The 26,218-nt window shown below is 39.9% G+C and overlaps 1 protein-coding gene across 8 annotated transcripts in view; it reads right to left on the reverse strand.

The window, feature by feature from the left end:
- Window positions 1-26,218, reverse strand: part of Cfap43 (cilia and flagella associated protein 43) — a 100,521-nt gene that overhangs the window by 3,709 nt on the left and 70,594 nt on the right. For 5 of the 8 annotated variants that reach the window (XM_029569665.1, XM_008845703.3, XM_029569671.1 and 2 more), the window contains 13 exons: window positions 25,213-25,434; window positions 23,543-23,749; window positions 22,079-22,168; window positions 21,755-21,835; window positions 21,051-21,176; window positions 19,198-19,317; window positions 16,759-16,866; window positions 14,881-14,967; window positions 12,721-12,809; window positions 9,616-9,829; window positions 7,754-7,866; window positions 6,449-6,608; window positions 1,238-1,402 (listed from right to left, as the gene is read on the reverse strand). In XM_029569665.1, the coding sequence (XP_029425525.1) occupies window positions 1,238-1,402; window positions 6,449-6,608; window positions 7,754-7,866; window positions 9,616-9,829; window positions 12,721-12,809; window positions 14,881-14,967; window positions 16,759-16,866; window positions 19,198-19,317; window positions 21,051-21,176; window positions 21,755-21,835; window positions 22,079-22,168; window positions 23,543-23,749; window positions 25,213-25,434 (1,782 nt within the window). The remainder of the gene's footprint in view (window positions 1-1,237; window positions 1,403-6,448; window positions 6,609-7,753; window positions 7,867-9,615; window positions 9,830-12,720; window positions 12,810-14,880; window positions 14,968-16,758; window positions 16,867-19,197; window positions 19,318-21,050; window positions 21,177-21,754; window positions 21,836-22,078; window positions 22,169-23,542; window positions 23,750-25,212; window positions 25,435-26,218) is intronic. The other 3 variants (XM_029569666.1, XM_029569669.1, XM_029569667.1) reach the window with 3 other exon arrangements.

A 26,218-nucleotide genomic window follows, 5' to 3' on the forward strand; every position in this document is an offset into this window, starting at 1 on the left:
TGATATTTTTCTATTTTTTGAAATTTTCTTATAAATTTCTTTTTAAGAAAATTATGCCTTTTGATATGAATTATAACTCCATTTTTGTGTCATTATTTAAAATAGTTTTTGCCATGCAGAAGCTTATTTTTAAGCAGTTGAACTTAAATTCTGTTTCAATTTTATGACTTCCCGTGTTTCATATGATAGAAAAGCTTTCCCCATTGAAACTATGCATAATTTTCCTACGATTTCTTCCCATGGTATTCTGGTTTCATTTTTATATATTACTTTTTTTAAGTTAAAAAAAAAGAAAAAAGCTGTTGGAAGCTAGGGGTGGTGGCACATACCTGTAATCTCAGCACTCAGGAGGCTGAGACACAAGGATTATATTAAGTGTGAGGCCAGCCTGGGCTACTTAGTGAGCTCAAGAGAGCCTGGGCTATGTAGGATGACCCTATCTCAAAAAGCAAACACAGGAAAAGAACTGCTAGGAGTGAGAAAACAAATGGAGCTCAAGGGGATCAGGTATAGAGAGCTTAGACTGGAATACAATTGGATTGGAATTAGAGAGCTTGGGTCTCTAGTTGATAGTAGACATTAGAAAAATAAAGATAACACCAAGGGAGAGGGAATGGAAAGAGCTAAGACAGAGTCTTGAAAAGTGGCTGTATTTAAGACTTAGAAGTAGGGATTGGAGAGGTGGCTTAGTGGTTAAGAGCACTGACTGTTCTCGCAGAGAACCCAGGTTTAGTTCCCAGTACCAATATGGTGGCAATAACCACCTCTAACTCCAGTTCCTGGGGATCCAACACCCACTTCTGGCCTCCATGGGCATTGCATACACAGGTGCACTAACATACATGCAGGAAAACACTTCTTCACATAAAATAAAAATATGACTTAGAAGTGATAATCCAGCTAAAAGAGGCAGAATGTTCTGACATACTGGAAGAAAAACAGAAAATCGGGGTGACAAAGCTGAAGGAGTAGAAAACAGGTGGTCAAACTGCAGAACAGAAGCGTGGTAGTGACTGGAAGAGGAACACTTGATTTAACAACTAGGAAATTCTAGCGAACTGTAGTATAGAATTATACCACTAAACAGGTCGTGAAGTAAACAACCATTGCAAGAAAAATAACTGGTAGACACATAGACACGTTAGGAAGCACATCTGGCTTAGAATATGCCTGCCTTAGAGGCTTCCTTCTACGTTGAGTTAATGACGTTAAAACTGTAGAGGCCGGGAGGACTTGCCTTTTGACGATCTCTTGAAAAAAACAGCATCTGAATATCCCAGGCCTTTTGGCTCAGATCTTCCATTTGCATCTCCATTTTCTTGTGCTCCCACTCAATCTGGTAGATTCCTTTGTGTACTTCTTTGCTTTCCATCATGCTAGCAACTTTCTTTTGTCCTTGAGTCTAAAAAGGTATATCGGTATTCATACACTATGATTCTGTGTGCACACTGACAGACTATTTGATGCTGATTGCTATGACCTAATCTGGCAATTTGTATGCATTTGAAAACCTCCTCAGGGCCTTCCCAGAAGGCATGGCTAGCCATACCGGTATCTGTTTGGTAGCTAGTAGAAAAGAAAAAAAAGTTGATGTAACACTTAAATACCTGTTTTGCACTTCACTTTGAATTACCTATATGAAATTCAGGAATATGTTAATGAAATTGTCCTAACATTGCCAATAATGAAATTACCATGTATCCAAAATAAATTTATTTTATTAAGTGTGGTGGCTTACACCTATAATCCCAGTGCTTGAGAGGCAATGACAGGAAGATTGCTGCAAATTCCAGGCCAGCCTTGGCTACATGGTACGTTCTAGGCCAACCTGGGCCATACTGTAAGATTGTCTCAAAAACCCAATCAATCCACTGCTGGGTGAGGGAGGGTTGATGATCTTTAGGGGAATGATGCTAGGCAGGCTGAACAGGCTCCAGTGGATGAACTTGCAAAGGGACATATGGGTACACAAACTTAACAGATAAAGATATAATGCATGAAATCTTGTGGGTGGGCTATGGGGGTTACAGATAAGGAAGAGGGCCTAAATGTGATTAAGATGTAAGAAATGCATAAAAATTCAATAAAAATATGCATTGAAAAACCCCAGTCAAAAAGTTTATATGAGAATTCTTTTAGTTAACATTTTATATTTTTTTTCCTTTTTCTCTCTTTCCAGAATCTGGCTTTTTGAGGCTCATGGCAGTAAGCTGTACCATACCCTCTTCTCTTTTCTATTATCATCATCTTTTGGTCATAGCTTGGCCTCTCAACTCCTGGAATTTCTTCAGGAATGACTTTTACAATATTGACATACACTGAACAAATGACTTTTACCTGAACTTGAAACGGAAAAGTTAATCTCAGGTCAGGTATGGTGGCACATGCCTTTAATCTCAGCACTTGGAAGGCAGAGGCAGGCTGATCTCTGTGAGATTGAGGCCAGCCTGGTCCACATAGTTCTAGACCAACTAGGGCTACAGGGAGACAAAGACAAAAAGCAAAACAAAAAACAAAAACCCAAATAATAACAAAAAGTTCAAAAAACTTAATCTTATGTTAACTTATTTATAATGTAGACAGTGCTCATGAAACCTTGTGCTCTTGTGACCTGGTCATGTAGCCTTAATCCCTCATGACTCTTCCTTGCCCTTGATCAAAAATAATGGATGAACGAGTATGTCTATGTTTTGCATATTCAAGAAAGTGCTGCAAACACGAATATTTGTTGGAAGTGATGAAGATAGGAAGATTAGCCCATTTGTACTATAAATAGTAGAAGGAATTAAATCAGTAGTATCTGTTTGTGGTTGTGTGTGTTGTAGGCCAGTAGAGGTCTGAATCTTCTGCTACGATAGTCCTTTTTTCTTTGCTCATTTTTGATGGCCAGTCTTGGTTGTCAACTTGACTGGATCTGGAATTAACTGAAATGAGGCTTTCTTGACTGAATCATTTGAAGCTGGATGACCCACACTAAATGCGGGTGTTACCTTCTGATGGCAGCCCATATAAAAGGCCATGGCTTTTTCAGTTCTCTTTCTTTAGACCACCGTGACTATTATGCTATTTCATGCCTGATAATACTGTTTTAATAAGGAAAGAGTAAGCCATTATTCAAGTGCACAGTTCTGGGATAATTCTGCAGGAATAGGTTCTTAGCAGTTCAGTGTCATTCTTGGCTTAAGATGGATGCTAAGAGTCAAGCTGTTTTTATCAAGCATTGCCATATGTGGTACCACACAGTAAACATCTTGGATTTCCTACCTTTGATGATTCCCTTATTTTTGCACTTCAGCCACCTTACTCCCACAGTCATACACTTGATCTTGCCATCAGTAGCCTGAAAATCTAAAGTTTAAAATTTTCTCTACTGAGAAAAACATGTTGACTCAGCAGGGGACAATATGGCTTATGTTTGAGATGACACAGCCAGAGAGGTGGCCATAGGCATCTAGTGGGTAGAGGTTAGGGATGTTGTTAAGTATCCTGCAAAACACAGGACAACATCCATAGCAGATAATCTGCCCCAGATGTCAAGAGTGCCAGAGTGGAGATAACACTGCTTTAGAGCTACATGTGCTTTCTGCCTTCATTTCAGCCAATCTCATTGTAGGATGCAGTCAAATCACTTTTTAAAAAAATATTTTATTTTTTTATGTGTATTAGTGTATTGCCTGCATGTATGTGAGTGCACCCGTGTCATGCAATGGCACAGAGGTCAGAAGAGAGCTTCGGATTCCCCTGGAACTGGAGTTAAGGATGGTTCGTAGGTGCCGTGTGGGTGCTGGGAATCAAACCCAGGTTCTCTGCAAGAGCAGTCAGTGCTCCTAACCACTGAGCCATCTCTCCCTTATGTTCAATTATTCTACCATCACGAGTGGTACTTTTATCTTAACCCTCCCCTGAGGCTAGCTACTCTTGTCAAGTAATTGACGCTGTGCACAAGTCTACTCCTGGAACCTTTTCTGTCATGGTGTCTGGGAGCCAATACCCTGGTTTTCTTTCCTACCTTACTGGAAGCTCCTGTCTCCTTTTCCCCTTTTCTGTTAGACTGTTCAGAGTTGGAGGAGGTGCCAGGGACAAACTCCCTATTTTCTGTCTACCTACTGTCTCAAGAAAAATTTTTTTTAAATGAAAAACCGAGACATTCTAAGATAAACAAAATGGAAGAAATCCTTCGTCAGTGGACCTGCTCTACAAGAAATGCTAAAGAAAGTCTTTCAAACTGAGAATAAGAGACACTAGGCCAAAACCCAAAGATAGGAAAAGAAGTGAAATATACTACCTGAAAATGTAAACGCATGCATAATTATAAAAGCTGGTTTTGGTTTCTAACTCTTTTTCTTCTATATTACTTAAAAATGCACAAAGCAATAATTATAAATCTATGTTAATGAGCACATAATGTAAGAAGATAGTGAAAATAACAGCATAAATGGGGAAGAACAGGTTTACTGGAGTAGAGTTTGAAACTAAGTTGGTATTAATTCATACTTTAATGTTATACAGTTTGAATGTGCTACTCAAGGAAAATACTAAGAAAATAACTCACAACTAATTTAGAAACAAAATAAGATAGGGAATCCAAAGAGTACTTAGAAAAAAAGATTTAAAAAAATCAACTATATACAAAACAGAACAGTAAGAGAGGGAATGAAAAATCAAACAAAAAAGTGGTATGAAAACGAACACCAGATGGTAGGAGTAAGTTCTTTATCAACATTCTTTAAATGTCAGTGGGTTAAACGGCAATTAAAAGGCATGGACTCCATGATGTACAATACCAACCTTTCAGGCATGATGTGTCTACTGGTGCAGTGGTGGCATGCCTGCTCTAGGGGTAACCAACTGACTGGATTTGAGTCCTGCTCCATAAGATGGAATTCATGCTTGGCACTGTAAACCAGGTCAAAAACCCATACCTGAAAAGGTTTTAGGCCCTAAGAGCAAACTTAATACTGTTGTTTCGCTAAATTTTCAAGGTGCCAAGCTGCCTTTCAAGTATTTATGTTTATTTATATATGATAAACACTCCTCCCAGGTTTAATTAGAGGCTTCTCTTTGTAATGAAAGGTGGTAGATGGATGCAGAGATGCATGGCTGCTCAAGGTGCTGAGAATAAGTGATGGTTGCATGCTCAGCCCTGTCCAGGCCTTTATACCACCCCCTCTAAGGCTCAGAGATGACTGTGGATGCAGAAGCAGAAAGAATGTAAGAGCTGAAGACAGGGAAAAGGGCTAAGTGCTGCCTTCTAGGCATAACACAGCCAATACAGTCGCGATCTCACAGCGCTGTGGCTGCTTGCAGTGGACCTACACATGACCGGACTCGTCAACAGTCAGTCATGGACTGGGGAGGCGCTCATGTGGCTGTAGCTCCATGCAGGACTGTTGGCTACTGATGGATTCTGGGGGAGAGGCAGACATTGTCTTCAGTTGTGGACCGAGGAGCTCCAATGGATAGTTAAAAACCAATAATGTAGATGATCCTGGTTAAAGTTAGCAGGTCTCAAAACAAAAGGCAAAAACTAAACCCCGAATAACAAGATATGAATGTGGGAAAGGGACTTGTAGGGAGGAGAGGTACTAAAAGGGGTAGGTGGGAGATTAGAAAGGGTGGAAGGTTATATCAATCAAAAGGAAAATCTGGAAAAATCTCAAATATGGGGAAATGAAAACACATTATTTAATAAATATTAACTCAATGAAAATATCAAAACACCAAAAGACATATTAAGAAATACCTTGAAATAAGAAAAATGAAAATACAATACTAAAAGCAGTGCTCAGAGGAAAATTAATGGCTATAAACACATTAAAAAGACAGCTGGCATCAATAATCTAACATCCTTTACGTACTAGAAAAAGACAAACTAAATTCAAAACCATCAGAAGCATAGAGTGAATTGGGAAATGGAACTGATGAAATGAAAAATTGGTCCTTGGGGGTGGGGATCAGTCAAATCAGTGAATCTTGGCTAGATTAAGCAGGGCGGGGTAAGGACTCAAATGTCTAAAACTAGTACTGTAATTAGATATATTACCATCAATGCTACATAAAAGACTATATACTGAGACCTTTTGAAGCAATATACTAAGGTATGTCTGCCGGGCATGTTGGCACATGCCTGTAATCCCAGCACTGAGGAGGCAGAGGCAGGAGGTTCTCTGCAAGTTCAGGCCAACCTGGTCTACCTAGTGAGTTCCAGGCCAGCCAGGGCTATGTAATGAGTCTCTCTCTCTCTCTCTCTCTCTCTCTCTCTTTCTCTCTCTCATATAATTAATATATATTATCATATATATATATAAATATTCTTCAGGTGATTCACATGGAAGCTACCAATAGGAAGCACTGATTTAACTGAATTACAATTACCATGGAAACAAAAGAATACTATAAAGTATTTGATATAGCAGGCAAAACAGTCTTTTCAAAAAACTGTAATTACCCGAATCACAGAATTCAAGTCTTCAATTATAGTCTTATTGATGAGAATTGCATCGGGATATCCCAGAATTAGCTGGAAATTCTCCAGTTCTACTTGTCCTTGTTTAAGAAGAATTTGTATTGTCAAATTCACCTGGAATTTCGCTTTATCGTCCTGTAATCTAAATGAAAGAAGACTTCAAAGCAAGCAATTGTAGTATATTTGTTTCAAACTCTATTATCAGAGAACATAAAATTTAAATCAGCTTAAGGAAAGCATACTGAGTAGTATGGAGAGTCAAAAGTGAACTTTCCTGGAGATCCCTCTGGACCCCTTCAACTGACCTGAAATTAGCATTGGATCGCTCAAACAATAACATGGTTAGAATTACAGTCGTAAGGCTCAGTTTTAGTTGCAGTGAAAATAAAGATGATGAGAACAGAAACGCTGTAAATGGCAAGTGTATTAAAGTTCTGATCTTATTGGTTTTTGATACTAATCATATTTAATCTGATGCCACTTATCAAGTCTGTTGCATAATTAATATTCCCTCTGTAGCCTAGGTCTGAAAATGATGTATAGTGATGAATTTGGGAACATCATGGAAGTGTTTATCCATGTGGCTATACATATGGCCTTATGAAAGCAGACTTAAGAATATACAAAGCACTCAGCAAAAACCATCATGTGCCCTCAAGAAAAACATAAAGCTGATAGATGTGTAGAAATAGTTAGGACATCTGCTTAGATTTCCATACAACTTACATGGTTTGAGCCTAAAAGTCTCCACTGGTAGACACAGGTTCTTTGTATTTTTATGTGGCAGAGACATATTTACAAAATACTAAGATTTCTTTCCCCTTCTTGTGTTAAGAGCATACATGACAAATTCTGTCTTGAAGCAAATTTTACATAACAAGATGCACACTTTAAAACAAACTTTCTGGGCTGGAGAGATGGCTCAGCAGTTAACACTGGTTGTTTCTGCACAAGACGCGGGTTTGAATCCCAGCACCCACATGGCAGATAACAACTGTCCATAACTCCAGTTCTGGGGGATCCAATGGCTGCTTCTGTCCTCCGTGGGCATTGCACAACACAGGTGCACTTACCTACATGCAGGCAATACACTCATACACATAAAAAATAATAAAATAAAAAAAATGTAAAACAGAAATTTTCAGCACAATGCTTGGATTGAGACAGAAGTTTGTGCCAGCTTGTGGACTAGCCAGGTAGGAGGATGACCCGACAGTGACAGCCTTACCTAACTGAGCCTAGCTTGGACTTGAATATGAGTAAGTAAACCTGGAAGGTTCAAATTACCGAATGAGCTCATGGAACACTCTTTCAATCTCATGCTGCACAGTTTCATCGTCCTCCAGTCTCCTCCGGAGAAAAGCTGTCATTTCCATTAAGCCAGCTGCTTTCTGCTTCACCTGAAGAGACCCAGCTGTTGAATCTCAGGAACAAACATTTAACTTTTCTTACAAAATCTTTTTTTTTTTTTTGGTCTTTTTGAGACAGGATCTCCTTATAGCCCCAGCTGGCCTGGAACTTACTCTGTAGACCAAATGGGCCTCGAACTCACAAAGATCCACTTGCCTCTGCCTCTCCAGTGCTGGGATTAAAGGCGTGTGCCACCACGCCTGGCACTTCTTACAAAATCTTAACAAGCCTATCTTTATCAGAGATTAATAAAGGTTTTAAAAAATGATTTATTTTTATTTGTGCAAGTGTTTTGATTGCTGGTATGTTTTCTGGTATGTGTATAATTCCCATGAAGGCCAGAAGAGGGTGACAGAGCCACCATGTGGGTGGCTGGGGTGGGTAGCTGGAAATTGAACCTGAGTACTCTGGAAGAACAGCAAACGCTTCACCCCTGAGGCACCTCTCCAGCCCATAATAAACATGTAAATCACAGCTGTTATGTAATGGGGACCATGCACTCACATTCCAGGAATTTAAAGAGTATACAATTGACTTCTTGCTGAAAATCAGGTCTGAGAGTGACTAGAAAGTTTTTTATATATTTTGCTTTGAAATTTGTTCCCATCACCTTAGAAGAAATTGTAGAATCATAGATATGTAACAAAAATGTGCCAGCCTGATGTATGTGGCACTGGTTTTGTGGAATTGAGAGGAGACAGGCTGTGGTCAAGAAACTGAAAGAGCACTGGCTGCTCTTGCAGAGGATCAGGGTTCAGTTCCCAGCACCTACATGGTGGCTAACAACCTTCCATAACTACAGTTCCAGGGGATCTGATGACTCTTCTGGCCTCTGGGAGCACTGCACAACACTAGTGCACTTACATGTAGGCAAAACACTCATATACATAAAAATAAGTCAAAAATGTTTAAAAAGAATTAGAAAAATGGGTGCTGGAGAGAATGCCCAGGGGTTAAGAGCCCTAGCTGCTCTTGTAGAGGACCCAGGTTTGAGTCCCAGCACCTACATCGTGGCTAACAATCATCCATAACTCCAGTTCCAGGGGATCCAACACCCCCTTCTGGTCTCTGCAGGCACTGCATGACATAGGTGCACTTACATACATGCAGGCAAAACACTCATACACATAAAATAAAAAGAGACTCTCTTTACAACTAAATATGCTCTCACAGTTTTACTCTACATTTTCCCCTGTTCTAGCAAAATGATGAAATTGGCTCTGATGAGTTAATATGATTCTATGAAAAATGAGCTCTTCTTTAACAGTGCTGTTTAAAAGAAATAGTGTGAGCCATATGTGTGGTTTCAAGTTTTATAGTAGCCACTTTACAAAAAATGAAATGAAACACATGAATTTAATTTTATACTTTTTAGTGAGTACGATCTATCAAAATATTATAGTTCAACTTAGAAGCAATCTAAAAAATGAGACATTTTCTTTCTTTCTTTTTTTTTTTACAGTAAGTCTTCTAAATCTGTGTATTTTCCACTTAAAGCACATCTCAGGACTGATCATATCTATTTCCAGTGCACTAACCACTCAGCACTAGCACCATTATTTTATACACTGTGGTTTACAAGAGCAAGGTAACATTAACACCAATGATATCATCCAATTTTGTTATGTTATCAGTAATATTACTAACTACCATCAAGTAAGAAAGTCTTAAAACTTAGTTTTTGACTAATGTAATATTTATATTAGTGGACTTAAAAATAAAATTAAAAAGATGAATACTTTGTGTTCGCTTTCCACTTTTGCTCGTCTGATTGCGCAGAAATGTTCCCAGACCAAGGGGTCCATGCCTTCTGGCATGTTACTGGTACTGTCCAACTCATCCATGGCTTTCATTAACTGGGCAAAGTTGTCCCTATTTAACTTGCCAGATCCTGGTCGCTCTCCAAAAGGGCTAAGACTGCTTGCTTCTGTCTGCGTTTTCTGTTTGTGAATCCTGGTATTATCAAGAAAAGACCATCAACCTTTCATATTCTTACAAATACAAAAAGATTAGTGTTAAATAAGAGACATTTAGCATAGACCTGACACTGTGTGGCAATTTCCTTTGTCACTTCAGGCCTGGTAGGATGGGTTACGCCAAAGATAGAGGCACTTACTTTGTCCTTTCTTCACACTGGGTCCCTAGACCCTAGCCTGGACTTATAGACATCCCCTGTTGTTCGCAGCTTCACCTGTGCTGGGCAACATTGCCCTTCTGCGTATAGTAAGCAAGCAAATAAATACCTGAGAGGAGCTGGCTAGCTACTGCTGGCATCCCTTCTGCAGTAGGATATGCTTGGAGGTGTGTAGAACTAGAGTGGTGCCCTTTTTGTCTATATTAGCATGTTAGCTTAGTTTGCTTGGGCTGTAGCTGGGAAGGGAAGAAGGTTACAAAGAGCTGTGTTGGGCACCCACTGTGGAGATGCTTTACAATGTACAGAGAGGGCAATGGTGTTATCCCTGTACCTAGATGGTAGGGTCCAGCTCTGGGAGAAGCTATTAGCCCCAGGCCAGCTCCAGGGTTGATGGACAGGGAATTAGGATCTAAAATTAATTCTACTTGACATTGAAGTTTGTTTTCCCATAAGCAGGGAAGGTCTCACTTCTTTATAAAAGGAAATGGTATGCACCTGGGTTTATTATAATGCACTTCTAGCCAGGCCTGGTGGCTCACACATGTAATCCCAGGCAAGAGGATCAACACAAGTTCAAGGCCAGTCTAGACTATATAGTTAGTTCCAGGCAAGCTAAGGCTACATAGTGAGACCTTGTCTCAAAAGACAAAAGTAAAACTAACAACAACAACAACAACAACAACAACAACAAAAAGCACTTCTGCTGGGCGTGGTGGTACACGCCTTTAATCCCAGCACTTGGGAGGCAGAAGCAGGCAGATCTCTGTGAGTTCAAGGCCAGCCTGGTCTACATAGTGAGTTCCAGGACAGCTGGGGCTACAGGGAGACCCTGTCTCAAAAAGACTCCTCCCCCCCAAAAAAAAGACTGGGGCTGGAGAGATGGCTTAGTGGTTCAGAGCACTGACTGCTCTTGCAGAGGATCTGGGTTCAGTTCCACCTAGGGTGGCTAATAGCTGTCTGTAACTCCAGTTCCAGGGGAATCCAACACCCCTCTTCTGACCTCTGGGTATTGCAGGACATGGGTGCACTTACATACATGCAGGCAATATATTCATAACATAAAATAAAAATAAAATAGTTTTTAAAAAATAGGGAAACTGACGAGAGGCGATAGCTCAGTCAATAAAGTGCTTTCAGCCCAAGAACAAGGACTTGAGTTCAATCCCAGAACCCACATGAAAAAAGGTGGTTGTGGCCGTACACACTTATAATCCCAGCACTGGGGAATCAGAGAGACACGGATCCCAGGAGTTCCCTGGCTAATCAAGCTGCAGGAATTGACAAGACCCAGTGAGAGACCCTGACTCAGAAAAGGTGGATATCAACAAGGAATAACAGAGATTGACCTCTGGCCTACACACACACACACACACACACACACACACACACACAAATAGGGAAACCAAGACCTGAGAGAAGTCCTAAACTAACTTCCCTGAGTTTTCTATAACCTGTCAAAGGTGAGAGGTTGTTTGTATCTCAGACATAAATTAGCTTTACTCCTTTGCAACAAACAGCATGATTCTATATTATATTTGGTTGAAATTTTCCATTTATTATGTTAGAAATCAGCAAACTACTCCAATTCTACTCTCAGGTTTAAAAAGATATTTTAGAACTCAACAATCATTATTTTGACCTGAATATACTAGCGCTTTGCAAACTTTGTCTGGAGCATAGTCACACGAGACTCTAAGGAAAAGCCATTTGTGATCAAATCTGTCAGGGAAACATTGTTTACTCTATTCCCTATACTTGGAGATCCAACAGCTACTAAGAGCCTCTGGAAAGTTCAGCAATAAAGCATGCTACTTAGCTTCTTTCCAGTATCTCCTCAAACTTAGTCTGAGAAGCCTGCTTTATGTAACTCCAATCTATACCAGAAACAAGGACTTGCATTTGTTGGAACTCATCTTGGGAAAATCTAAGCTACCCATGATTTAAGAACTACTTCCATATATAAAATAGGAAAAAAAATAGGGCTATGCTTTTATACATACTTGACTATATTTTTTTTTTGTCTTCTTGAGACAGGGTCTCCTTGTAGCCCCAGCTGTCCTAGAACTCACTATGTAGACCAGGCTGGCCTCGAACTCACAAAGATCTGCCTGCCTCTGCCTCCCAAGTGCTGGGATTAAAGGCATGTGCCACCATGCCTGGCATACTTGACTATTTTTAAACAGAGGAATCATTATACTTTATTTCCTTTCTTAAGATACTGGTGGAATCTTGAGAAATACTGAATTAGGATGCTGGTTATTTCCATTGGGAAAAGGGTATATTTTTATAATTCTTTTCTTTTTATAATTATTATTTACTAATTTATTTATTTATACACATGCATGCATATATGCCATGGTGTACATGTGAGGTCAGAGGATAGATTGTAGGGGTCAGTTCTCCCCTATTGTGTGGGGAAAGAACTTAGGTCATCAGGCTTGGCAGTAATTGCCTTTGCCCACTGAGCCATCTCTTGGGTGTTTTTTTTTTTTTTTTTTTTTTTTTTTTTTTTTGTTTTGTTTTTTTTTGAGTCAAAGTCTTGCTGTGTAGCCCAGATTGGCCTCAAATGCCTTCTTGCCTCCGTTTCCCAAGTGTTGGGATTACAGGAATACAGGCGTGTGCCACCACGCCTGGCCCATCTCTTGGGCCTTTATAATTCTTTTTAACAGACTTTTTCCCTCAAAAGTATAATAGCATAGGAGAAACAAACCTTGGCCGGCGTTTAAATAGTCTGTAGAGTATATCCACCTGATGACCAGAAACTTCAGAAAGTTCTTTTTTAAAGTTGTGTTCCAGAATCTAAGGGTAAACACATCAATGCCAGGATTACAGAAATGTATAGAAGCTTTTTTTAAAAAAACATTTTATTTATTATTTTTATTTTTTTATGTGTCTGCATGTATTGCCTGCATGTGTGTAAATGCACCTGTGTCGTGCAGTGTCTGAGGCGGTCAGAAAAGGGTGTCAGATCCCCTGGAACTGGAGTTACTTATGGACAGTTGTTAGCTGCCATGTGGGTGCTGGGATTTGAACCTGGGTCTTTTGCAAGAACAGTCAGTGTTCTTAACTGCTGAGCTATCTTTCTAGCCCCATATAGAAGCTTTTTATTTGTTTAACACAATCTCCAAAATACAGGCAGCATCACTTTGACCTTAAAAATTCATGAAGACTTGGTTTATAAAGTTGATGGAAGATAACCATTTACTATGCAAAGATTTTTTTCAAAGATTTGTTCATAGGAAGCATCTCAGTGTTTTAAAAATGGTATATTTTAGGGATCTTTTAAAATTTTTATTTCTATTTTGTGTATGAGTATATTGTCTGCATGTATGTAAGTGCACCCCTGTTATACAATGCCCATGAAGCTCAGAAGAAGGCAATGGATACCCTGGAGTTTAACTGGAGTTCCAGACAATTGCCAGCTGCCATATGGGTGCTGAGAATCAAACCCAGGTCCTCTGCGAGAGCAGTTATTGCTCTTAACCACTGAGCCATCTCTCCAGCCCTTTCATAGGAATCTTAAAATCATCCAGAACACCCAGTGGACTCTGATATGAACATCTGAAATTTGCCCTGTTCTGACTTTTTTCTGGTTCCCTGTCTAGAACTTGTAACGCTAATTACTCTTGCCTTTACTTCTCCTTCACATCTCCTATTCACCAGTCAAGGACCTTCTCTCCCTACAGATAAAAGTTATACAATTTGGGAGTCTTTTGGATAGACACACACAATTGCCTCACCCTGTGTCCCTGTTCAGCATGGAAGAACCAGAGAGGTCTGCATCCCGATTCCCTATTGGCAGTTTGGGTACCCCTTCAGAGGATGGTGTGATAAGAATAGGAGGTAGGAATTGGCTAGGCAGTTAGGGTAAAAAGACCCCAAAGAAAAGTAGCCAGTTTCTTGGCTAAAAGTCAAAATGTCCTTGGGCCTCTTAGCAACATACTCTGTTCCAAAGGCCAAAAATGTCAAAAGTGTTTGGGAGCTCTTATCTAGTCCCTAAAAGATTTTAGGGTTACCTCTTCAGAGAGGGGAATGTGAGAGTAGCAAAAAGCCCCATTAAAAAGAAAGAAAGAGAAAAAGAAAGAAAGAAAAAAGGAAGGAAGGAAAGAAAGTACACAAAGATGTCAGAAAAAAAGTGATGGGGAGATATGGGAGGTGTTGGAGGGGAGGGGGTGGGAGTGGATTTGATCAAAACACCTTATATGCATGTATGAAATTCTCAATAAAGTTTTTTTTTAAGTTAAAAAAATCATCCAGAACAGCTGTTTCCCCAATGATATTTACTTAGGAAGCACTAAAGTTACTCTGTTCAGTCCATTTCATTCAATTTCTTTGCATTTCTTTCTTTTCTTTTCCACTTCATTTGTTCTGTTTTCTTTATGTTATTTTGGTCTATTGTTTTTGCTACAAACTGCTGGCTAGACTAGTAAGTTAATTTTATGATCAACTCATGGGCTTTGCAACCTCAAGTCTGAAAATCCCTAAGGTCTTGATGACCTCCTTTTTTTTTTTTTTTTCCTGGTCTTTTTGAGACAGGGTCTCCCTGTAGCCCCAGCTGGCCTGGAACTCACTATGTAGACCAGGTTGGCCTCGAACTCATAGAGATCCACCTGCCTCTGCCACCCAAGTGCTAGGATCAAAGGTGTGCTGACCACTCTATTTTTTTTCCCACAAGAAAAACTTAGCCTGGGGAAATTTACAAAAATTCCTTTTAATACACAGATTTTTTCAGAAATATATAACCACACACAAAAAATGAAAGCTCTTCACAGCTGAGAGTGATAGTAGAAAAATCTATGAAAAAATTCCCCCCTCCACCTTGAGAGAGAATCTCCACTGCATGGTCTGGGGATAAACCGATGATACTTACCTTGTCTTCTGCTGCTAAGTTGTCATGTTGCTCCTTGAACACGTCCAGGTCTTCTCTAGCTTTCTGGATAGCTTCTGCAGTCTGACTCTACAGCAACAGCAGGAATAGTTCATTGGAACTGGTGACTTTTCAAGATAAACAAAAATACAGAAAATTCTAAGAAGAATAAGCATCCTCATAGCAAAGGAGGAATGTGTCCATGAAGACTCCATTACAGGCAATAGTTAGAGAAGAAAAGAAACCAACTGGAAACTTGGCAATAGCAAACATCCAATGATCTGTTTCTAAGGACAGTGATCTGTGAACATTTGTGTCTTAAGTGTCTCTGATACATGCTGCATTCTTGACAGGGCAATGTGGAGGAGGAAAGTGTGCGTGCTTGGGAGTCCCATGGACCTGTGTTCTGTGAAACTCAACATACATATGGACAAGAGACAGACTGTATATCATTGTGACCCACAATTGTGACCCACAGCCTCTGCAGCAATGTGCTGGGAAGCCAAGCTTGAACTTCAGTGTGATCACTGCTAAACTGTAAGAACCTAATTAGCGATTGCCAGCTTCTTTTATTTTTGTTCCTATTTCCAATTTATGGCCAAGTATGTTCCTAAAACCAGTTCTGATCTACCTGCTGACAAGTTCTGGTTTCAGTGTACCAGAGCTCTCCCTTCTTTTCACTTTCCTGACTGGTGTCAAGGTCCTCCCAGCCAAATTTAAGGCAGGACCGCCACTCTGCTTGCTCTGTCAAGCTCTGAATAAACAATCTCTGCTTATTCTCACGTGAATGGTCTTCTTCTATTTCCACTGTTCTGGTTCCTGCTCTATTATATACTCCTGGGTAATACAGGCATGTTATCAGCCCTTTGAGAAATGATCTCCTCCTGTATGAGAGAAATCCAATAGCCTGAAGGGTTATTAAGATAGGGTTTTGAGGGCCAGAGAGATGACTCAGCAGTTAAGAGCACTGGCTGTTCTTACAGAAGACCTAGGTTTGAATCCTAGCACCCATATGGCAGGTAACAACTGTCTGTAACCCCAATTCCAAGGGATCCAATGCCTTCTTCTGGCTTCCATGGGTACTGCATGACATGTGTACACTTACACACATGCAGGTATAAAACTCATACACATAAAATAAAAATAATTTTTTTTTAAAAAGAAAGAAAAAGATAGGGTCTGCTATGTAACCCAGGCTGGCTTTGAGCTTGTGATCCTCCTGGATTACAGAAATGTGGCCCTGTGCTTGATGAAAATTCTTTGCATATGCTATTTAACAGACTCAAAAGGTAAATATATGTCATTTATGATGCAATAAATATGCATTCACAAATGTGATTTATTAATGCTGCTAATAAAATCTGAAATCTATTGAAACATTATATATCAATAACAATCATTTTGTACTCATCTCTTTAATAAACCATATCTATGTTTATATTTAGTTTTCTGAATATGTTAGTTTTTATTCTATAACCAACCCATTGCTTCCATGTTAGTGACACTTAAAAGGACTAAGTGGTCCTTAGAGAACACTATTCCCTAAAGAATAACTTGCAAACAGTTTTAAAGATTGCATTCCTTGCTCAAAGTCCTATGGTTAAAAGTTGTGCTTTCAATCAAGAAGCAATTTGTTTCATCTTCTAAACAACATGTCACTCTGAAACTGTAGAGTTCTGGATCTGATTGGAGATGCAGAACCCCATGATCTCATTAAGAGATCAAAATGGGTACTTTCACCTGGCCCTGGAGCAAAGTCCCAGATAAGGAACCAAGGGATGAGCATGGTTGAGCAGGAATGGCAGAAGGAAGGAAGGAAGGTTCCAGGTGTGGGAGCTGTTTCTAAACAAGGGGCATAGCTGTCAGAAAACCTCAGCTTACCTTCTCCTCCTGCTTCTTCATAAGATAGTTGTTCAGGAATAGTTCTCTGGAGCTTATTTCTTCATCCAACAGTAAAGAAAAAACAAGGTTATTTATTTTCAGTTCCTCCTGTGGAAAAATTAAAAGGGAGAAGGATTGTGGGTCAATACGTCTATCCAAGAAAGAACTTTTTATTGATACTCATAGACTTGGCTTTAACTAGTCTATGAGACAAGATAAATGTTTTAAAGAAAAGGCAGATAGGGTCTGTTAAAATAATATTTGGTTATTTTACCTTATTTATAATTTCATTGTAAGCAAGACACATATAGAGAAAAATATATAACATGGATGAGGGGTTCTAGAGATGGTTCAGTGGTTAAGAGCATTTACTGCTATTGCAGAGGACCTGGCTTAGTTCCCAGCACCCACATGGCAGCTAACAACAGTATGTAACTCCAGTCCCAGGGGATCCGATGCCCTGTTCTGACCTCTGCAGGTATTGCATGACACAAGTGTACTTATGTACATGTAGGTAAACACTAATACACATAAAATAAGAATAATAAATATATATAAAGCATGGATGCATTATTTAATAAATTACTATAAAGGTCAACACTCTAGTCATCACCACTCAGTTTAAGAAATCCACTTTGAGAGCACAGAAGCCAGGTATTGCCATCAGAATCTCAACTCTAGTAGTGGGCACTGTCTTGGCTTGGTCAGTAGCAACCTCCTGTGTTTCTGTTATTTGGCCCTAGTATGTATCTCTAGGCATAGCAGCATAACTTTTCCATTAAAAACACGTCACATCTTCTAAATCCCTTATAATCTTCATGTCCCCTCATATTCCTTTCTCCCCTTCACAATTCTTTTGTAGTAATCAGTGGTCTGTGATTTTGTGCCCCCCACCCACTGCTATCTCATCAGGCTCTGAATCCCCTCTAGTTCTGAAAATTGGCAGTTGAATCTAGAGACCTTATCAGACCTGGGTTGGAGCCTTTTGACCAAACTGTAGGCTTTGCTCTGTTCTCTGATCAGGATATACACAACATTGTGTTGTCTTTCTGGGATGTTCATAGCTGTGGATGCTCAAAGTACAGGTCCATAAATCCACTGAGAGTTGCAAAATGGTAATAATTTGTTTTTATTTCCCCTTTTCATGTATTAATTAAAATATTTTTATAAGGAGATGTTCCTACTTATTGATTACTTGGTTGTCTAGTGCTGTAGTTTGTAAACTAATTGGCATTTTAAAAAAACTATCACAAAAGTCAGAATAAATATTAAAGATAGATGCTTTATCAGCATATACATAGAATGCACTGGTTTTGGACAATGCACTAGTTGTTACTGTCTGAAGGTGACTGATGGTTAGTGTTAACTGTCAGCTTGACAGAGTCTGGATTCACCAGGGAAATGAGCCTCTGAGAATGCCTCTGTGTGTGTGTGTGTGTGTGTGTGTGTGTGTGTGTTATGTTGATTTTGTTAACTGCTGTGGGGAGAATACTTTTGTTTGAGGGTGGTATTACTCCCTGTAGGGGGAGGGAGTCTGGGGGTGTCATGGGCTATATAAAAGGAGAAGAGAACCAGGCAGCATGTATGCATTCATTGCTCTAATCTGACTGTGAGTGTACATGACCAGGTGCTCCAAGCTCTTGACTTACCAACCATGATGGCTGTAGCCTGGAACCATGAGCTAAAATAAATCCTTTTTCCCTTAAGTTGCTTTTGTCAGAATACTTTATCACAGCAACAGAAAAAGAAAGGCAATGGCCAGTTGGCATTTTCTTTTAAAAATGTCACAAACCGTGGATTTGAACAAATTTGATGTGGTTCAACAAATCACAATTATTATTGTTGCTATTATTGCTGTATATGCTGGAGCTTTGCATATGAAGGCAAGTGCTTTACCCCAACTCTTTACCTTTGAATCGTAAATGCTCTCCTTTAGAGGAGACATACTAGTAGCTCCTGAGCCCTTTGGATATTACCTAGCAAGCAGTTTGACAGCTTCCTCATTATCCTGTACCACAAGATGTTCTAAGAAGGTCTTCTTAAAAAAAAAAACAACAGCTTTATGGAAGCATTGTACCATTCACAGTGTATAATTTGATGCCTTTGGTTATGCACAGTTACGTAGCCATCACCACAATCAATATTAGAACATTTTGTCATTCTAAAAGAAAGTCTAGCAGCTATTTCACATCCCGCCCCGCACTTCTCGGAAGCCTCCTCCCTTTCCCTAAGCAGCTGTTTATCCAGATGCTGGCAGAGGAAGTGTGGTAAATGAAGAGGAGAGGGCAACAATCCAAGGCTGGAGGGGCGAGAGAAGGACTCACCAGCCCAGAGGACCTCGGCACCAGGTAAGGGTGTTGGTCAGCTTCCGAAGAACAACGGAAGGTCCCTGGAGGCTCTTGGGGAAAAAAAAGAGAGTGAGGTGAAGCCTTTGTTTACCTGGTTGACCACCATCTCTGCCTTCACTCGTCTCTCAAAGAGTCTCTTCAAATGGTCATCAAAGTTCTGTGTGCTTTCTTGAATGGAGTTTTGAAGTTTCTTCAATTCTGTTTCTAAGGACTGAAAGGAAGGCAAGAGAATAATTAAATGCTTATAGAAATTGGTATTGGCATTTTGCCACATGGAAGAAGCTGGGGGAAGGGAGAGTCTTGAGAGTCGTTCTGAGCCCTGTGCCTCTACAGCCAGAGAGATGCACTATGTGGATCTAAAATACCATGTGTTTGGAATTTTTTTTCTTTTCTTTTTTTGTGTGCATGTATTTGTGCCTGTGGTATATGAGTTATGTACACATGCACATGCACTTTTGCATGCACATGCACACATACGTGGAGACCAGAGGAGGATGTTGGGTGTCCTGTTCTTGTCACTCTTTGCTTTGTCCCCTTGAGATTGGGTCTCTCACTGAACATGAAGCTCACCATTTTGGCTAGGCTGGCCAAGTCAATGAGTTTCCAGGATCTGCCTCTCTCTGCCTGCCAGTGCTGGGGTTACAGGCATGCAAAGTCACGCACGGCTTTTTTTAAAATGTGGGACCTAGTGACTACAATTAAGGTTCTCATGTTGTGATTGCACAGTCTCCCCATATGAGCCATTTCCCCAGCCTGGATGTTTTGCTTTTAGACTTACAATGGGGAAAAAAATAAAGTTTAAAAAAAATCACTAAGTAGGCTTAGTAAACCAAATTGCAGCAATTTCTTTCAGAAAATTCTAACTATAGATAGCAATTAACAGACACACAATTTGGTCCTAGAAAAGTCTTGCTTTTTTCCAAGCTCTGAATACCTTTACATAGAATTTTTATATTTCTATTTTTATGTTTAAATATATTTCTTTTATTTATATGTGTCTGTGTGAATGTATGCACACACACACACATACACACACACATACACACACACACACACACACACGCCAGAAGAAGTCATCAGACTCCTTGAAGTGGAGTTATAGGCATTGTGGGTAGCCCAATGTGGGTGCTGGGATCTGAATTCCAGTTCTCCTGACTAAGCAGCAAGTGCTCCTAACTACTGAGCCATCTCACCAGTCTCCTATATCTAATTTTTATATTAATAAAAAAGTAGTTCAGTGTCTAGTTTTCAAGAAGAGGATGGAAGTGTAAAAGGCAAGAAGACAGGCCATGTGCAGGCAATATGGATTCACGTAGTGTGAGCACCAGGCTGGGAGAGAAAGAGAAGCAAACTGAGCAGCTTTAAGGATGCAATTGAAGGGGGTGGAGAGATGGCTCAGTGGTTAAGAGCACTGGCTGTTCTTGCAGAAGACCTAGGTTCAAATCCCAGTAGCCACATGGTGGCTAACAACTGTCTGTAACTCCACTTCCAAGGGGATCTGAAACCCTCTTCTGTCCTCATGACAGAAGGCACCACATGGTTTCATGTATGTCACACTGCATTTTCTCTTCTGGAATACTTTCCTTGAGATTGAGAATACATTGAGCAAAAACATTACTGAATTCAAATAGCTGTCGCCAAGGTAGACAATCCCTTGTAATGTCTTGCATATGCTCTACAATAGGCATTCATTCCTTAAACACTTGGAGAAAGAAGGAAGGAACAAATAGATTGGCGACAGTGTTGAAAGTGTTGAAATCAGTGAGAACTTTAAACGGATCAGTTTCAAAAATGTGTCCCCAGTCTTTCAACTTTTCTCACCTTAACTCTCTAAATTCTCAAGAGAATTTAAGCCAAATCACTCTCTTTAAGATATTAAAGACATAGCGAAAAAATTGACCTGGAGCAGCTAAACAGGTTAAACGAATTTTCTGCTCTTCTAACCTTTCTGTACTTATCTCTTTCTTCATTCAGCTCCTTGACTTTTTTCTCATACTCTTTGAATCGCTTCTTTTCTTCTTCAGTCCACAGAGCATCCGGTTTTGCTATGAAAGCAGGTTGAGGAATCACCTGGAGATTCAAAAGAAAGCAGGTGCTCTAGCTCACATAGCTGCATTAATGCAGCAGTGCAGTAAAACTCAGACTGCAGTTTAAAAAGCTGAGGAAAATAGTGACACTTTGACTGAAGGGCATGAGAAAATGTTGCAACTGGCTTCCTGTGACTCAAAGAGGGTGATTGCTTTAGGGTGGCCCAGACCCTTAAGTGACAGAATCAGATGCATGTTGGTATCTTTATAGCTAGAACCACACCCACACTTTAGCAAGACCTAGAATGTCCTGGGTCCCTGGTGTGCTTGGATGGCTACAGTGAAGCAGTGTTCCTCCCTTTGGTAGACACCAAAATCACTGTGGTTGCTTGCTTATGCTCATCTCTCTCTCTCTCTCTCTCTCTCTCTCTCGCTCACTCGCTCGCTTTGATAATGGAGGGAAACGTTTCTTATTTGCCTACAGTGGTATATTTATAGGTTACCGAATTTAGGTGGCTACAGAATTTCTAAAACCCAGTTTCATAGAGGACAAAAATGGTGGACTTTAAGTAGCTTTTTCTACCACATTGTATCTTCTACAAAGATAGCCCCAAATCTCACCATTCTCAAGATGTCTTCCTTCTTGACTTCCAGAACACCTCCCATCATGTCCATCAGGCCTCTGTGCCTTGCATTGGAGGCCTGGGGGGGGGCAGGGTGGAACAGGGTCAGAGAGGGCATCTGAAATAGAGATCTAACAGTTCAGGCAGCCTCAAGCCTGATGTTAGAATGACTGCATTTAGGACTTGGGAGGCGGCAGTGATAAGGGAGAGGCTAGAAGGAGTTCAGCTGAGCTCCAGGTGACCCCTCTGGACCATGCCAAATTCCTGGTGTGTTTCTATGATGGAAAGAAAGTTTTAAGTACACTTGAGCAATGCCACGTACCCGTGCTTGAAGCAATCCATCCATTTCAAGGGGCATGACCAATTCTGTTTTGGCTTTTTGCCATGGAGCAAGATATTTTTGAATGGAAATCTGAAAGAGAAAGTACAGTTTCCTGCTGCTTTTTCTTATAAAATTCAAGTCAAATTTTCTTTCCACATACTGGGAAAAGGATGGTGGTCTTAGAGATTAAAAGCTAGGGCCAATTCAAGGAACCATGCACCAGGAAGTGTGGTCAGAACAGGGATATCAGACAAGAAAGAGGAGAGGGTAGACAGGAAGGTCTGTTCCAAGAAGTGTGAGCAGCCTCCTTAGGGACTAGGCAGAGCAGGGACATCCTTAGTTTGGCTTGTAAAAATATTGCTTTCGAGTGTAGAATGGCTTAGAGCTGAAGACAAGCAGGACCAGGGTTTATCTAAGCATGTGAAAAGTGACTGGCATGACCAGGGACCATAGAGAGTGGTACATGAAGTCTTGGTTATGACCTTGCTCCAGGGATCCACAGCAAGAGGTCAGGGAAAACGAGTCAATTAAACAGGCACAGCAGAAGGCAGAGAGTAAGAGGCTGTCTTTGGAAGCACGATGCTGGACCATGTTCAGATCTCAGCGCTTACTCAGTAGCTGGGAAGACTATGCTCAAGCTATTTAGTCTTCATCTGAAAAATGGAGATCAGGTTTATTGCTAACTTACCAGCTTTTATAATCATAAATGCATTCCAGCCTAACTGGGGTACTCAGAATAGTTCTTAGCATCTAACATAAACCATAAAAATGTACTTCTACACCCAATTATTATCTTTTGCCTCAAAGTAATTAAGTTGGTTCCATGTGTGAAAGAGGATTTCTTTGTATATTCTATGTATTTTTTACTTTAAAAAGATGAAATAGTCATATTTTGTTTTCTTTATTCATTCTGGTTTTTTTTTCCCAACTGTCTCTGTCTTGAAGGCTCTCCAGGGGTCCCCATTTTCCTGGGTTCTAGACTGCTCCAAATGATGAAGATAATTACTGGAACTTCAGTAGCCTCATTGGCACATCATAGTTCCACCTGTAGTATTGGTACCCAACTGGTACCCAACTGGACCAAGAGCTCCTTCCCAGGAAAACTTGGAATTGGGACCAAGAGATTCTAATTCAGATGAGCTGCTCTCTTTAGTGGAAGAGACACAAAGCAGGCATTGATAGGGGAAGTTGAAATGCACAGAGAAGCGAGCTGAGATGAAGGAAGTCTTCTGGACTCCACAGGCTTGGGCTCCTACTTCTTCCTAGGCTCAGTGTCCAAATCATCCCTGGATTCCATGGGATTCATAAAAGAAATCCTCACTATTGCTGAGGCTGTGTCACCTGTTTTTGCTGCCTGTAACTGTGAATGGGACTTAAGGCAGCTGCTTCCAATAGTGTAAACAAGATGGGTGAGCCTGGAGCTGAGATCTCCTAAGAGGGAAGGGAGAATGTGGCTGCCAGTACCTCATCATCCTCCACAACAAGGGTTCTTTCTGGCTGCTCACATTCTTCAAATGCTGGTTGCCAGATGGTTTCTTCCAAATCCAAGTCTGAAATTATTTCTTCAATTCTAACATTTCTTTCTTTTATACGTGCAATTTCGATCTCCTTTTGTTTATATGCGGCATCAAACTCACTATTGAAAACAGTTTTTACCCTGTAAATGATATCCTGAAATATCAAAAGGTTACTGAAAACAAGTTGTATCTTATGTCTTTATTGATACTATGATTTCCTATACACCTCTAAGATCATTCCTAAGTGATCACTTAAAAAGGTCAAATTCATCTTCCAAGATTAGTGTTTACACTAAGGCACTTCGGGGGTCAGTCATCTACAGTGGAATCCAATCAGGAGTAGGATTAAGGTAACAGCATGACTTGTATCATAACCTACTTCCTGAAATGTGAGTTGTAATTTGATATGCATGTCTGATGATAAGTATTGAAGTGGGTGATGGGTACTTGAAGACTTATTGGACAATTCTCTCTACCTTTTGGAGTGTTCTTTCAAAAGCTCCATTATACAATATTTATAAGGTAATATACAGAATTTTAGCATCTCTGTCTTGGAAACTTGATGGGAGGAGACTCCGGCTACTTAGAAAGGAAGCAATGCCTAGAGAAGGGAATTTGGAGAGTCTCATAGAGAAGACCTGCCACAGGGTCAGGTCATTCTCAGATAGAAGGGAAAGTTGGGTCAACAAGCTAGATCAGCCAGTACCTATGGTGGTGACAGGTTCAAGTGGATAGTCCCCTACTCAACTGCTAATGATTCAACTCAAAATGGCCTCTATGTTACACCCATAGTTCAGTCTGTCAGTTTCTCCTAGTGAAGATGAAACTGCTAAAATAGGATGGGAAAATGATCTTGACACCTAGCACAAGAATTTCTCTAGGACTGAAATTACCTCCTCATAGGAACAAGTACAGGAGTAACAAGAGCAGGAGACCCTGGGGTCTGAATCAGCAGAAGCTGAGCAACAAATGGCAACTAAACAGTTCAGCGTGTAAATAAACAGGAGTTCAAAGGATTGGAGGGAGAGAGAAAAGGAGGGGACGTGAGTGATGAGAAAACTGGACCCCAAATTGAAGACATAGCTGAATGGCTTGTGAGAACAGGAATAGCTAACGGTAGATTTCAAACTATCTGCAATTTCAGGTATTGAGTTTTGAAAATACTCAATAGTGTCTTCTACATTACATATGTGTCCTGACACTGACTTGCTTGGTTGAAAGCAAGAAGTAAGAACTTAGAGCCAGAGGGACCTCCTACCTTATTGCTAGGAAATTGAATTTCCCTGAATTTCAAAACAGAGATAAGCAATCCTTACAAGTGATGCTTGTGTTACTGAGAAGATGGAATTAAAGAATTTCTTTGAGCTGGCTAAAGATCTAATTAGAATGGTCTGTTGTGTGAACCAGTTGAAAACATTTATTAGGAAACTTGGTATCACCAAATCTAGTTTAAGTGAATGGAAGCAACTTTTGCACACAAATGATACTCATCTGCACATTTCTCTATGTATTCAGAGACATCACTTGATTATTATTAGGTTTCAATGTGAGTCTTTGAAAGATACTTTGTGGGGTGTGTTAGAGATTTTTTTTTTAATGAAAAGAAAAACCACCCACTTTTAGTAATATAATTTGGTTAATTTTCTCCTCTCTGGAATGAAGCTCCAATTGACTTGTCAATAGAGAGGTGTCTACTCCAAATTCAGTGCTCAGACTACCAAGCAGGTAATTGGGTAGATTGGTATCTTTTATTATCTTATCTTCATCTTCTTCATCCTCTTCATGATGCTTTTTAGTCAAGGCAAGTGCAGACTGAACTTCTACAAGCTCCTTCCGTAGCTAAGGATGGGAAAAAGATGTCATGGAAGTTATACAATAGTAAGCACTCCACAAAGGGCCATTTTCAGACCATTTAATTATTTCAACAATCATTTTAAGATATTAAATAGTCTTACGGACAATTCAGTTCAAAGTGATGGTTTGGATTCTAAAATGGTTGCAGAAGGGATTAAGGCTTCAGACACTGATAAACTGTAAATCAAAAGAATAAAAATGATCTTTGGTAGTACATAATGTTTATGTTTTTGTGTCAGGATGATATCTGCTTGTAAATATTCTGAGACTCTCTTGGTACTTAAAAAATGAAAAAATATATCTTCTCTTCATATTTTATCAACAAACTTGTTCACATGGGATTGGAGGGCGTAGGTTGATTTAAGAGTGCCTTCATTTTATGTTTCAGAAAAAGGGAGAGGGGTGCAAAGTTCTGGCCAAAACAAAGTTATACAAAAGGGTCTCTTTTTACTGTTTAGCAGAGATTGCTGTTTTAAGAAGTAGCTGGGATTGTTTTGGAAAAACCATAATTCTATCAAAACATATTTTACTTCACCTTTGGTCAATGGTCATAAAACATGATCCCTCCTGGTAAGGGAGGACAAAGAAGGTACGTGTGGATAAAGATAGTCTCTGAGCAGGATAAGAACAACACTCCAATCTCATTAAAAAAAAAATATGTCCTCATATTTGAGGTCTGACCAGTGTGTAGGATATAGGCTCCACAATTTTTTTGTACAGATTTGGATCCTATATTCATAAAATAGCAAGAAATGAAAATATAAATATA

Source organism: Nannospalax galili, unplaced genomic scaffold (genome assembly GCF_000622305.1).
Source record: "Nannospalax galili isolate Female #2095 unplaced genomic scaffold, S.galili_v1.0 scaffold161, whole genome shotgun sequence".
NCBI lineage: Eukaryota > Metazoa > Chordata > Mammalia > Rodentia > Spalacidae > Nannospalax > Nannospalax galili.